The sequence below is a fragment of the Electrona antarctica genome (genome assembly GCF_951216825.1).
Source record: "Electrona antarctica genome assembly, chromosome: 11".
In the NCBI taxonomy this organism is placed as follows: domain Eukaryota; kingdom Metazoa; phylum Chordata; class Actinopteri; order Myctophiformes; family Myctophidae; genus Electrona; species Electrona antarctica.
Window position 1 is genome coordinate 38,577,234 of NC_136792.1, and position 14,692 is coordinate 38,591,925.

Here is a 14,692-nt window from a genome sequence, read left to right on the forward strand (position 1 = left end):
GCTACTATTACTACAAATTACTTCATCAATAGGGCGTGGCACGAAGGTGATGAGCCTGTGGCACTGTTGAGGTGCAGGTTTGCTGTGATAGTGGCCTTCTTATCTGTATGGTCTGGTGTCTCATCTTCCTCTTGTCAATACAACAGATTATGCGGGACAGTAGCTCTGGTCCAAAGCACTAATGCCTTTAATGCGAAGCCATTAGAGCTATGGACCAGAGCTAGTGGGACAGTGGGGTTCAGGTCAGGCCAGACTGGCCAGCCGCCAGTTGACAGTAATGCCATGGTCAGTAGGACCAGTTTATTAGTTTTGGCACCATCAACCCTGAGATTTTAGAGAAGGTTGTGCTTCCTTGACAAGCTTTATGGAGATGCTCAATTGCTCATTTCCTTTTCCAGCAGCACTGGCACGGTGGCACCTGCCCACAGTGCGAAAACTACTAGTAACTTACTACTACTGTCCATGGTACAATTACTGTACTGGCTCAGTCTGATAAAATGGTGGACAGCGTTTGTAGCTGCAGAACGTTTTTTAATACTGACCTCTTGGTTGGCAATGTTGCGTTTTTCCTCCAGGCTTTTCTTCAGGGTATCGTATTCGTGTTGTAAAGTTGAACATACCCCATAAATAGACAATAAAGTTTTCGCACCGTTTCTCTCACCAGTATCTGCAGTCTGCACATGGGATGGATGTATCACTGCACGCCGTCTGAGCAGAGCGCTCAAACAGCCTGCACATTTCATCAGCGAACACAGCATGGACGCTGTCTGGGATTTAAATAAATATCTCCTTTAGATACATGTTTTAACCGGGAAAATTGTCTTAAAATGCGCCGCATTAAATCAACAGAAGCTTCAATAACCACCTTTATAATGGATTGGACATAGTTTCCATTCCAAGTAAAACGCTTGATTTTCTGGCATATTTCTAAGTTGAAGGTTTCGTATCCAAACAAAAACATTGAAGCATGCTTCCAAATTCAATTCATCATGCACAGCATGAGCTATGATGAATTCCTGTTCTGTCTATAGAAGTGTCTATTTGTACGTCTCTAAATGTTTTGATGATTTGAACATGGTGGACCCTATTGGAAACAAGTGTAATGCTTAATTGGGTCGTCCACTCACAGTTAACAGCCTTTGTATTGAGTTTGTGCTTGAAATGTACTGTAATTCTGCAAACTGTTAATAAAATTCTTCAATCAATCAAAACCTCCGAACTGGAAGTATGAAGTGAACGCATACAGGTTACGTGATTGCCATCTACTGGTGAAATAGATATAGTGCAGTCAAACGAGGCAGGCACTGTTGGATGTACTGGATGGATCTTTTGGATGTGATGCACAATTTGCACATGCTGCATTATTTCAGTTTGTCTAGTTTAACTCGAAAGGAATATATTTGCATCATAAAATAAAGTAATTTGAATTAACACTAACATTGACTGAAATAGCATACCGGTAGGCATTTAATTTATTAAAATGATTAAATTAAAAATGTTGTTCATGGCCTGAAATGAACTGTATGCAGAACATATTTTATACAAAACCCTTTCCATATTCAAAAGAAGTTAAAGTTAACTCTAATGACAATATTCAGGTTTAGGATATTTTAGGACCCTAGTGTAAACTGTAAAGGCATATAGATCAATTTCAAGAACATGGAATTACTTCTTGAAAAGCAAAACGACCTGTGAAAAAGGGACATTTGCTGAAACGTTCAACTCACACAAAAACCTCACATGACTTAAGGCTCATTCATAGTCTGGATTTTCGGTGGTGAGGTGACCACCGGAGCTGAAATAACGTTGAGCGGTCGTGAGTAAATACGGAGAGAAGGGCTGGGGTCACCTAACCACCGAAAATCCAGACTGTATGAGCCTTAAGAAGACTGAATGACATATACCAGTGGTTTTCAACCAGCGGTCCTGAGACCAAGACTGGTCCTTGAGGAGGTTCCAGGTGGTCCACAGCTAAATGATAGAGTTGGTGACCAAGTGGACCATTATTAGATCTTTAACTCTTGAGAGTGTAAAATTCTACACACCCAAGCGTTAAATTATTGTTAAACATCTGCATACATTTACAAGAAGTCTACACAATTAGAATAATGTAAAAGAATTGTTATTTTGATCAACGTTTCAATACAGCATGGAATTGTGGACAAATTATTAACAGGACAACAAAATATTCTTTAGTCTTGGGTCTAAGAGAGTCTAAATGTCATCAAATGGTGGTCCGTGGCAAAGCCATGCTTTGGCTATGGTTCTCTACAAGAGTTTTAACTTTGACTTCAGTTCCATAAGCTGTAGTTCACATTCACTTGCTATGATTTTTGCTATGATTCCCTGCTTTCATATGACAAAATTAAAATGAAGGGAACTCAGGATCCATTCAGTTTCCCAGTCTTCAAAGAGCTGTCTGGAGGGGATGCAGGGCAGGTCATGTGGGTCAGGGCTGGGGCATGGGGATGGGCTGCGGGCTGGTTAGTCTTTGGGGCGCTATCGGCGGTGGAATGCGGCTGGATCACAACTGGGCGCCGCACACGAGTCATTTCGACTCCGGCAGCGTCTCCCCGGGTTTCTCTGTCTCAGCGGGGTTTGTTGAGGTCGGCGACTGGGCCTGCACCTGTGGTTGGGGCTCAGGGGCCGGCATGGGCAGAGGTATCGGCTGGCTCTGTGCCACGGGATGGCTGTCAGGCCCTTCCGACTGGATTATGATTACAGTAGTCCCTCCATCCTGCTCGGCTTTGATCTGGGCCTCCAGGTCTTCTGGGTCGACATACTGGTAGTTCTCGTCATCCTCGGGGGGCTTACACTTCCCACAGCAGAAACAGCAGCAGCAGCAACAGCAGCAGCACGAGAACAACGTGCAGCACAGCAACAGGCTCTTGAACAACCACTTGGACATGAGGAAGTAGTATTTGACGCTCTCCTCGCCGAACTGTTCTGACACGTACAGGCCCATGGAACCATACTCGTCGTAGATCTTCCGCTTGGTCTCATCATTGAGGATGGAATTAGCGTTGTTGATCTCCTTGAACTTATCGTCCGCTTCTGGGTTGTCCGGGTTCTTATCTGGGTGAAACTTCAACGCTAGCTTCCTGTATGCTTTCTTGATGTCCTCGGCCGTGGCCCCTTTCTCTAGTCCTAGCACCTTGTACAGGCTCTCCCCGGCTGTGGACATCTTCCTCTGGGGACGATTGGGGTTCGGGTTCGGCTCGGCCATGGTTCACCTCTTGTGAAAATTGAACACTGTGTATTTCGCTGTAACGTTAGCTGGATCATAGAGGCATCCACTTCTATTTCTAAATCCCTAGTCAACGTCTCAAATGTAGCCTAGTCTCTGCCACTCCTTTATAGCCGGTCTGGCTACCGTGCTGCTGCTCAGTGACATACATTTCTCACATGGCGTAAGTGTTGTATAAAATATAAAGATCGGATCGGGAAAAATCGGTATCGGCATGTCTCAAAATTAAATGATTGGGATCGGATCGGGAGCAACAAAATGTGACCGGGACAGCCCTAGCGCTTTACCAACCCATATCATCTTACATCATCGTGATATCACAACATCATATGCCGATTTGCTCAGTGACAGACAAAACAAACATTAAACTCTGTTAATTAATGGCATTTAATGTTTGTGTTAGTGACAAAACAAACATTAAACTCTGTTCATTGTCAATGGTGTTTTTAATGTTTGTCTAGGAAAGACAAACATTAAACATGTATATAGGAGGGGCTACCTACCGCCCCTCAATAATGGGCCTTGAAATGAAAATGGTTGAAAACCACTGACGTACCTATATGGCTTCTGCTACTTCTAAACGCCTGATCCCCTATGACAGTGGTTCCCAAAGTGGGGTGCGGGGACCCCTAGGGGACCTTGAGGGAGTTCCAGGGGGTCCCCAGCTAAATGATAGTTAGGAACCAAATGGACCCTTATGGGTCTATAACTCAGAGTATACAAATGGAACCAAATGCACCCTAATGGGTCCATTTGGTTCCATTTGTACACTCTCAGAGTTAAATTAATTTTGATTTTACAATATACATTGGGGTCCCAGAGATAGAAATGGGGGACCGTAGTCTAATGCAGATCAAACCGGGGGTCCTTGAAATTAAAATGGTTGAAAATCACTGCTAGAGCCGTAAAAATCTTATTATGGGGGTCCTTGGCATATATTTTCTAATGGGGGTCCACAGGCTAATGAGTGTCCTCGACATGAAAAGGTTTGAGAACCAATGCCCTATGATCCACCACAGTCGTGTTTTTTCCACTGTCTTGAATCAGAAAAGCCTCGTCCACAGTGGTCACATGTATATAGCTTCACGCCAGTGTGCATCTGCATGTGGGACTTCAGTTGATTGGATTGGTTGAATGTTCTGTTACATCGTTCACACGCATAAGGCCTCTCTCCCGTGTGGATCCTCATGTGTCTGTCGAAATTCCCTTCCGTTCTGAAGGTTTTCCCACATTGTTCACATTCGTATGGCTTCTCTCCTGTGTGTATTCGCTCGTGCATCTTCAGACCGTAGCGGTGCGTGAACCGCTTTCCACACAGCTCACAGACAAAGTGTCTCTCCCCTGTATGGCTTCTTTGGTGGTAATTGAACGAGTATTTGTTAAGATAAGTCTTACCACACAATTCACAGTTGTATGGTTCCGTGTGGCCCTTTTCATGGACTTTCAGAGTTGCAGCATAGGCAAAAACTTTGAGGCATATTTTGCAACTGAATGGCTTGATCTTATTTTTCCATCGTGTCTTTACTGTTTGGCCAGCCTCTGTTTGCGTCTTCTCACTGTGTACCATATTTTGGTGAATCAGTAGCCTGCAATTGAAGAGAAATGTCTTTCCACAGAGGTCACACATAAATGGTTTTTCAGCACCATGAACAAGCATATGGGCTTTGAGTTTATTGCTATCCGAGTAGCTTTCATTACAGTCCGGGCACTTAAAAGGCTTCTCGCCCGTGTGAAGGCGCATGTGTCTTTTAAGGTTGCTACTCAGACCAAACCTCGCTCCACACACATGACAGGTAAAGGCTTTCTCCTTAGTGTGGACCAGCATGTGTATCTTCAGAGAGCGCCCCGTTCTGTAATTCTTGTTGCACACAGTGCACTTGAACGGACGCTCGCCTGTGTGCGTCCTCTTATGGACCTTCAGAACATTGGGGTGTGTGTAGCTTTTATCACACATGTTGCACTTGTGCCGCTTCTCGCTGTGACCGGCCTCGTGGAAGCGAAGAGTGGCCCTACTGTTGAACTCCTTCCTGCATGTAGTGCAGCTGAACGGTCTCACCTCAGAATGGACAACCTCATGACATTTCCGTAGTTTTATGGTCTTGAACATCTTGTCACAGACCCGACACTTGTGTGTCTTATCCCACACCTCGTGACGTGCAAGGTGGTTTTCCAGAGGCCTCTTTAGCCTGAACGTTTTGTCACACTGCTCGCAGGCGAACGGCCTTGGTTGCTGAAAACGCTTATGATACAATAGGTGATTCTCAAGGGTTTGCTGATTTAGGAAAGCTTTGTTACATTGACTACATGAAAAAGGCTTGGGTTTTTTAATTCTTTGGTGAAATGAAAGGTGATTTTCCAGAGATTTCTGCTTCCGGAATCCTCTGTTGCACTGACTACAAGGGAAAGGCTTCTTGTGGACAATCATGTGTCTTTGCAAACCGCATTTCCAGTGAAAACCAAGGTTACAGTCACTGCAAAAGAAACGCTTTACATTGCGTAGCTTTTTTCTTCCCAGTTTTTTCAGCTCAGTTGAACTCTCTTGAATGTGGTTCTCAGGGGTTCCTGGGGATTAGAGGAAGAAGATGAAAAACTGTACCACACAGAACCTGCCATTTAATTATTTGACTTGACATGATTTTGGTCGCACAGGTGGAACTACTGAACAGTATACTTAGTGTAATACCTATTACAACTTCAGAGTTTTTCCTTTTGTCTGGAGGTGGATCGGTCCGTTTTTCCTGTACAGCAGGCATTAAACACACACATTTGGTTTCATTACACAGTGACACGGAAGGGAACCTATTAAAACCTTAGAGTATGAATAGAGACGGCACCCGGAGGAAACCCTGAGGCGAAATGGACATAGCGGCCAAATTTGGCCCAAACACACGAACGCGCTGGTCCGTTGACTATCATTGCGCACGTTCATGATGACACGTGCACGCTGTTTCATACGTGAACGCGTGCAATGATAGTCAACGGTAGCGCGTTCATGTGTTTGGACCCAATCCATCCCAGAATGCACTCTGTTCCTACCCGAAAGGAGGAGTGAAATCGCCTCATGCGCTTTTGAGCAACTTAATGCAAGTGGATGGGAGGAGAAATCCAGTGCCGTCTCTATTCATCAATACTCTATACTTTGAGTATTGATTATGATGTATGTATGTATGTATGTATGTATGTATGTATGTATGTATGTATATGTGTATATATGTGTATATATTGCTTGCATTATTTTACTACTATGTTTGTTTAACCTGATTGTTTTATATTGTGTCACTGTTCAGCACTTTGTAACCTTGTTTCGAAAGGTGCTTTATAAATAAAATGTACTTACTTTACTATTCATATATACTCTAAGATTAAAACCAGGAAAGCATCTGTGTCATTTTAGATTTTAACCACTTTAAATTTTATGTTAAACTTTAGCTATTCAACAATAGCTATTTTTGAAAAATTGTGAACATTTGTGATAAATATTTGAATACTCGTATACTTCATTAACATTTTAACCCAAATATTTGCTTCTAGGGTTCCCTGGCTGGAACAAAATATGTTGAGATGTGGGCAAACATGTGTTTTTCAGAAAATCGTTTGGACATTTTTGGAATCGGCTGTAGCTGTGAGCTTGTAGATATGCTATTTTCAAAAGATTAGTATACATTTGAAAACGTGAAATGGGACATTATGCACAATAGTACTTTTACTTTTGGTACTTTAAAGGGTAAGACCACTTTTGTAGAGGTTTGGGTTGTGTAGTTACCTTGCCATGATGCAACTCCAAATGTGGACAAGAAATCAAAAATAATTTCTCCAGTGATTAGAAATTGATAATTCAAAATATGCTCCTCATTGACTTACATTGTACGCTGAAACAGCTCTCAAAGTCACTCTTTTAGTACGTAAACAAACACAAACAAAGTTGTTTCAGACAATATAGAGCAACACCAAATCTCATGTGGTTTTCTTTTTTCATAAAAATGTTAACTTCCTGTTGATTTGTCCATTTTTATTCAGAAGAAAACCCGGACTGGATCCATAGATCCGGATCCAGATCTTCATATAGTAAAATCAACAGGAAGTTACCATTTTTATGAAGAAATAAAACCACATGAGTTTTGGTGTTGCTCTATATTGTCTGAAACAACTTTGTTTGTGTTTGTTTACGTACTAAAAGAGTGACTTTGAGAGCTGTTTCAGCGTACAATGTAAGTCAATGAGGAGCATATTTTGAATTATCAATTTCTAATCACTGGAGAAATTATTTTTGATTTCTTGTCCACATTTGGAGTTACATCATGGCAAGGTAACTACACAACCCAAACCTCTACAAAAGTGGTCTTACCCTTTAAGTACATTTTGAAGCCTTTACTTTTGTACTTTTACTCAAGTAAATATTGATTTCCAAACTTTTACTTGTAACAGAGTATTTCTGTATTGCAGTATTGATACTTTTACTTATAAGTAAAAAATGTGAGTACCTTATCCACCACTGCAATCAAGCAATCGTCTCCCATCTGCACTGCTGTAGGGCTGGGGACCACTGTTGACATGGTCGAAGGGTTGGTGACAACAGTACCAGCTCCCATCAAGACCATTGGCGGAGTGGGCGAGACTTGCTTGACCACTACCAGTTGGGTCAGTGGAGGTTTTGGGACTGCCACCGACAAGGATGTGGGGTTGGGCACAGCTGCAGTCGTTGCCACTGATGGTGGAGGAGTGAGGATGAATGTACTTGCGGCTGCAGATGGTCCTGCAAGTTTGGGGATCGTGGCTTGACTGGGTTTCAGTAACAGCACACAACCGCCTGCGTTGTGATACCAAGAAATGAGAGAGAGGGGGGGGGGGGGGACAGGGACAGGGACATCCAAGTTCACAACAGTCAACTACAGATAACATAAGGATGGTAGTCCCCATAAGGATTGTCGGGAGGAGTATGGTGTGTCTAGTCTACCAAATAATTATCATTAGGCCTATATGCTTTACATTCATTATTTTAAACTGTTAATAAACATTTTCAAATCAATCAATCAAAAACACCAACAAGTGCTAAACTCACCAAAAAGAGACCCATTGGCATTTCGTAGCAGAATGTGAGTCGATTCATTCTGTGCATTGTCTCTTTGAGATCTATTCTTGTTATCATTAACAACAGTCTTCAGCTCCTTTTCCAACTGCACCAGGTCGTTCCCCAACTGGGACACCCGTGCGACTATTTCTTTCTCGGCCTGTCCGACTTTTTTCTCCAACACAAACTCCAGGTGTTCCACTCTGGACTTCAGCGCCTCGTTTTCGTCCCACAGCTCGGTGAACAGGTTGTTTATCTGAACAACCAGGTCCATCTGTGTGCGTTGGATGGTACTGTTAAACACAGCCTCGTTGTTGCAGTCACACCACTGCGCTTCTTCTTCTTTCAGCCAAGCGTCCTTACACGCGCGCAGAGTCGCGCGCATGGCTGCTTCCACGATCGACGCGGTTTCACTTTTAAATTTAGACTCCATGAATCCTGTTTTTGTCTCAGAAGTCTTTAACAGAGAACTGACTGGGATCTTCGTTGTGTAGAACTGTTCTCGTCTGGTGACAAAAAAACAACAACCGGGCCACAGCGTTTCATATCCGGAGTCACCCCCCTCTATGCCCCTCCCCCTATGGCCCCTCCCTTAGGGTAAATCAATGTTAAATTGCCACTATGTTTTCACCACTGGACAGTGGACACATTGATAGCTTTGATCTGCCTATCTTTTATTATTATTATTATTTATTTGTTTATTTGTTTATTTGTTTATTTATTATTACATTTTTAATAATAACACAAAATGTGGAATAATTTTGAAAGCCACAGCACCTCAAAGGCCTCACCCCCCGAACCCACCTCACCCTGTCCCCTGCCCACTTTGACATTCTGGAATGGCTTAGGGTCGACGACAGAGCACAGCATCTTGCAATGGGTCTGGTCCAGGTCTGGTCCACAAGATTCGATACACCACCAAGATACCCAGCCATGTACCTGTCTAAATACCTCCTTAATGTTAACGAAGTCCACACCCACAACACCAGAGAGAGTCCAACAAACCATGTGCAACCCAGATTCGGCACAAACAAGGGACTAATGTGGAACGCCCTACCAACAGTCATTAAGACGTCACATGTGAATCCCTTGACTGCTTCAAAACCGCTCTCAACTATTTTAGGGCACCTACGGACGGCTGTAATTCGAAACTGGCCCCCGTAAAAATCTACTATCTACATCTAAATGTATTGAGTTGTGCTTGAAATGTATTGTAATTCTGCAAACTGTTTAATATTTCAATCAATCAATCAATCAATCAAAGCCTTCTCAGCTTCTCTTGTTGTGTGAGTACTAGTCTACCACAACTTCCTAACTCTTTTCAGATGGGGGTTCTCGGCCAAATACATATTAATTTGGGGGCCCATGACATGAAAATGTGTGAGAACTAAAGGGTTAAAAAAACGGATATATAAAACTGATACCGGATGTGACGTCGCCTTACGCCCAAACAAACAAGTGATCGGAGTGCACCATAGAGTATATGGGAGTGCACACACACAGTCACACACACATACAAGCAAGCACTAGAGACTCGGTCTGACAGCAGCACACCTCCACATTCAAAATAATTTAAGAAACGAACGACCTCGTCAACTGGCATTTATTTACCTTCAAAATGAACGACACGCTACAACTGAGACTTTTCGTCAAAGAACGGCTAACGGTGGCCGTTGAGGAGATCCTCGGAGCCTTGGACAGAACCCTGACCGAGTATGAGGACGAGGTGGCCCGTCAGCGCAGACTGCTTGACGCCGTTCTCAGACCAAAGATACAGCTGCATAAAATTGGTCTGTGTGACTGTCTTTTAAACTTAAAGCTTCTGCTGCTGTGCTGCACGTGTGATGCTGAATTAATTAATGTTATGTCTTTTTTTGTCGTAACAATGCGTGTTTTCAGAATACTATAGCAGCCACCATGGCCATCAATGTTTACGTTCCGGTCTAGCGGCTAGCCCATAGAGTATAGGCTAGCCCCATTTGGAATCTCTCCCCCTTTGATTGATTGATTGATTGATTGAAGTATTTATTAACAGTTTGCATAATTACAGTACATTTCAAGCACAACTCAATACAAAAACTGTTAACTGTGAGTGGACGACACAAAAGCATTACACTTAATTGTTTACAAGAGGGTCCACCATTTTCAATTCATCATAACATTTCGAGACGTACAAATATACACTTCTATATACGATAGCCCATTTGAGTAGTACACGTGCATTCCATATTCCATCCGTATGTACTCAATGCTAAATGTTTATAATGTGACAGAACATTCTGCTTAGAGTCCAAGTCAACATTTTGTAACAAAAGTATTGTGTTGTGAAGCAAATAACCTATAATTGAGAAGTCGGTACAAATGCATGCCGTTTTAACATAGCACAATGTGTGGTGTGGCCCTTCACTCACTGTATCAAACTATCAAAGTCAATATGTCTCACTGGAAAATAATGCTGCCCACCTCTGAGCTAATGGTATAAAGTTATACACCTTAAAGCTGCTATAATCAATAATATGTCAACATTTTAATGACTTTTTTTTTGGTAATCAGACAGCCAGCAATGGGTAGAACGCTCCCCAAAAAATAGTCTGTGACACATCTTGGGGCCGCAATCAGCATTCAAAGATGTTCCTAGAAGCTTTGTCATTGGTCGAAACCTGGTCAGATGATTAACCAATCAGGAAGCAGACAGGCAAATCGACCAATGCCAAAGCTTCTTTGAATGCAGATTGCGGCCCCTAGATGTGTCACAGAGACTAATTCTTTTTGGGAGCGTTCTACCCATTACTGGCTGTCTGAATACCCCAAAAAAAAGGTAATAGAAATGTGGACATTATTGCTTATAGCACCTTTAAGTTTAATAATGTATGCCAAACTAATAAAGCATTCTCTTGTTTTGACCCCAAAGACTCCCTACAGCTCTCTGTCTGTGAAGAAAAGAATTCTTACGAGGAGCAGAGTGGTCAGGATTCGGGACTGGTGCAGACTGGGGGTGTGCACGAGGAGGACCCGGATCACCATCTGCTGAAAGAGTTTCAGGTTGAGCACGGGGGTCTGCAGATTAAACAGGAGGAGGAATACCAGGCCAGTCAGAGAACAGACCTGCTCACAGGGCTGGAGGAGTTTAATATTATACAAGCTAACCACGGCCATGGACAAGGTAACCATGCTCAGGATCAAGGTTATTTCCTGAATCCTTTAGAAAGAGAGCAAAGACAGGCAGACACCATGACCATCACTTCAGCCGAACAGATGAAAGCAGAACTCAAAGAAGAAGGTTGTAGAGTACCTGCACCAATCTTTAATGGTCAGTACCATAACTCAGATTGTTCAGTAGTTGAGGGTGAGGATAGTGTCCACAGTGGTGAGTGGACACCCAAAGAGGGTGGGCATCAGATGAGCTATAAATTACAGCCAGTAAAACACAAACATCGTTCTGACATCAGATCTACGGACAGAACATCTGTGTTCCCTCCCAATCACGATATGCCTCGCCACGCAGCATGTGGTGAAGTCTTTTCAAAATCATATAAGTGCCATTTTTGCGATAAAGAATTTGCTATCAGGTGGAATAGAGATGTACACTTGCGGGTCCACACTGGGGAAAAACCATACACCTGCGGCATTTGTGGTAAAGAGTTTTGTTCCAGCTGGAATCGAAACACACACATGAGGACCCACACAGGGGAAAAACCATACTCGTGCAGCATTTGTGGTAAACGGTTCAGTCAAATTGGAAACATGAGGGCCCACTCGAAAACTCACACAGGGAAAACTCACAGGTGTGCTGTTTGCGAGCAGGTTTTCACAACGTGGTCAGAACTCATTAACCACAGGAGAAGTCACTCGGGAGAGAAACCACACACTTGTGGTATTTGTAACAGGAAATTCCGGTTCAAAAGCCTTCTGGAAGGACATATAAGGAGTCACACAGGGGAAAAACCATATACCTGCAATTTGTGTGGCAAACAGTTCAGCCAGATGGGAAATATGAAGGTACATATGAAAGCTTATCATTGGGGAGAATCCACCCAGTGGTAGGCTCAAATGTAGTCTAAAAGAACAGAAACCATGTAATTTGAAACCCATTTGATGTACATAATTCAAGCATGAAATTGTCAGAGTTGCAGTATTTGCCATAACATTTTATAATAATCCATTATAGAAATAAGAATACACCTCATCAATGACATCCTATCCCAAGGAGGATGAAGGAGCTAACAAGATGTTAGTAAACATATAGCTAACTAGTGAATGATGGCCACCGCGGTGTACTGTAAGTCTGTTCTATGGTGGCATGATGACAATTTGCAAATGTTTTATCAACACTGCTACTGCTCTATCGTTGATAGCTGAAATGACACATACATTTTTTTTCATAAATCGATGCTATTGAACACGCGGCTTTACGTCTGTGTGTTGGTTAAAACAAATTTAACCATTGAAAAATATTAGTGCTTCTGACAAAATCAGCTAACTTCACTGTATCTTCAAACTGTCTGCTAAAGCGAGGTAGTGTGCTTTAAACCCTCTACAGATAACCCTGCATGACTTCTCAGCATTATGGTATGAATACCTATATGTTTTGTCAAAGTATTATTCAAAATATATTAAAACATTTAACTGGTTTTGTTTTAATTAAATGGTGCATTTGTATATCGCATTTATCCAAGGCGCTTTACATAGATTGTGCATTACATTCACACGCACATTCATACACCGATGGCGGCGGAAACCATGTAAGGCACCAACCAGCACATCAGGAGCAATTAGGGGTTCAGAGTCTTGCTGAAGGACACCTCAACACTAACTCTTGGGGAGCCCGGGTTCGAACTGGCAACCTTGTGGTTACCATACAGCCACTCTACCCCTGATCCACTGCCGCCCGGTTAATTAAGTGAGAAAAAGCCATTAGAGCACATCATCTGGGATGGGACAGGGGCAGATTTAGAATATTATTCAAATGTACAGGAAACAGGAATGGTGACATGCACAATCTGTTTTTCTATTGTTAATTTGTCTGCCATGTTCACCCCCAAAAAAATACATTTTTCCATTTAATTTGACCAGCAGTGGTTCCCTGTGCCTGGAAAGAAACACAAAGAGTCTCCTTTGTTGTCCATAGGGAGCATACAGGAGCTTGTCATCAAATTATTGGCGTAGGAACTAGGTATGTGACAAAAACGGCTTGGAGTGGTCTCCCAGTCCCAGGGCGCCATACATAAACATTTGAACTGTCACACTATAACTACTGTGTGTGTATGTGTATATATATATATATATGCAAGTGTGCTGACTGCTGAGCTTACTTGCAGTGTTACATCTTGAAACATGTTCCATGATCTTCCCTAAGAATCTCTTCATCTCAGTTTATGCTATAACTGCCATTACTATATGATATCAGAGAAACGTTTATCAGTTCACTTGTGGAAGTACGAGGTCTGGAGACATGCAAAGGGGTGGGCAAATGATAAAATGCAATTAGCTGTGGGAGATGGAGCCTAGTCTACCCATGAACTACTGGGGTTAAAATGGTTAAGAAGACGAAGGACACAATATCTTTTCAATATCACAATTTGTATTTATCAATTCAAAGAAACTGTACAGAGTCAATGATTTTGGAGTTTGTTCTCATAATTTTCTTTATACATGATTGGTTCATTCATACACCTTTTTCCATGTTAGTAGTTTGTGTTGGCCCAGTACAATATGTTACAGTGATTGTATAAGTGAAGGGATGGGACTTCAAGACATGCACAGCTGTATCATTATAGAGACTATGTCATTCATGCAACCTCTGTCCTGATATGGTCGCGTGGAGGAGGAGTGGTCAGTTTGTATTTTAAACCAAAGTATGGTACAAATAAACAATCTCGCTTCAACAGATACTGAAAAGATTTGTTGAAAAAAGGAGAAAAAAAAGGGAAAGAAACAGTTTCCCCAGGTGTCACAGCAGAGAATATTATTTTCTTTGTTGCAGTTCATTACAGAAAATACTTTCTTTTAAAGCAAATACATTTTTTACATTATCACTATCCGGTTGTGTTGCTGTAGGCAGATAGACACACAGACAGACAGAAGTTGAAGACAGACAGACTGATGGTGGCGTTTTGGGGTCCTGGGCTGAGTGAAGTGATAGCAGCCTTTCAGCAGTAGTGAAACATACAGTACAGTAGTCACCGGTGACTGGACAGTCAACAGAGCATTTGGCAGGGTCACACCTTGGGCAAATAGTGTTCACAGATAGTATTTGTGGAACAAGTAATCGATTGGTCTGGTACAATCAATCAATATAAGCCCCCGCACCCACCTAGTCTTCCAAATAAGATATTAATACAAACATATATGAACAATTTTGAATTTGACACAGGTCT

The 14,692-nt window shown here is 42.3% G+C and overlaps 2 protein-coding genes and 1 long non-coding RNA gene across 3 annotated transcripts; 1 reads left to right on the plus strand and 2 right to left on the minus strand.

The window, feature by feature from the left end:
- Positions 1–1,454: 1,454 nt before the first annotated feature.
- Positions 1,455–3,996, minus strand: LOC306933018 (dnaJ homolog subfamily C member 5-like). The gene has a single exon (XM_079514988.1). It carries the CDS (start codon positions 3,224–3,226, stop codon positions 2,549–2,551), a length of 678 nt encoding a protein of 225 aa, XP_079371114.1. The 5' UTR covers positions 3,227–3,996; the 3' UTR covers positions 1,455–2,548.
- A 39-nt stretch (positions 3,997–4,035) lies between these two features.
- LOC306933015 (uncharacterized protein) lies at positions 4,036–8,814 on the minus strand. The gene is made up of 4 exons (XM_079514985.1): positions 8,307–8,814; positions 7,729–8,054; positions 5,931–5,985; positions 4,036–5,809 (listed from the first exon to the last, which is right to left on the minus strand). Exons 1-4 carry the CDS (start codon positions 8,746–8,748, stop codon positions 4,251–4,253), a joined length of 2,382 nt encoding a protein of 793 aa, XP_079371111.1. The 5' UTR covers positions 8,749–8,814; the 3' UTR covers positions 4,036–4,250.
- Positions 8,815–9,772: 958 nt separating this feature from the next.
- Positions 9,773–12,961, plus strand: LOC306931868. The gene is made up of 2 exons (XR_013791078.1): positions 9,773–10,105; positions 11,227–12,961. It is a non-coding gene; the product is annotated as an uncharacterized lncRNA (long non-coding RNA).
- Positions 12,962–14,692: the final 1,731 nt, after the last annotated feature.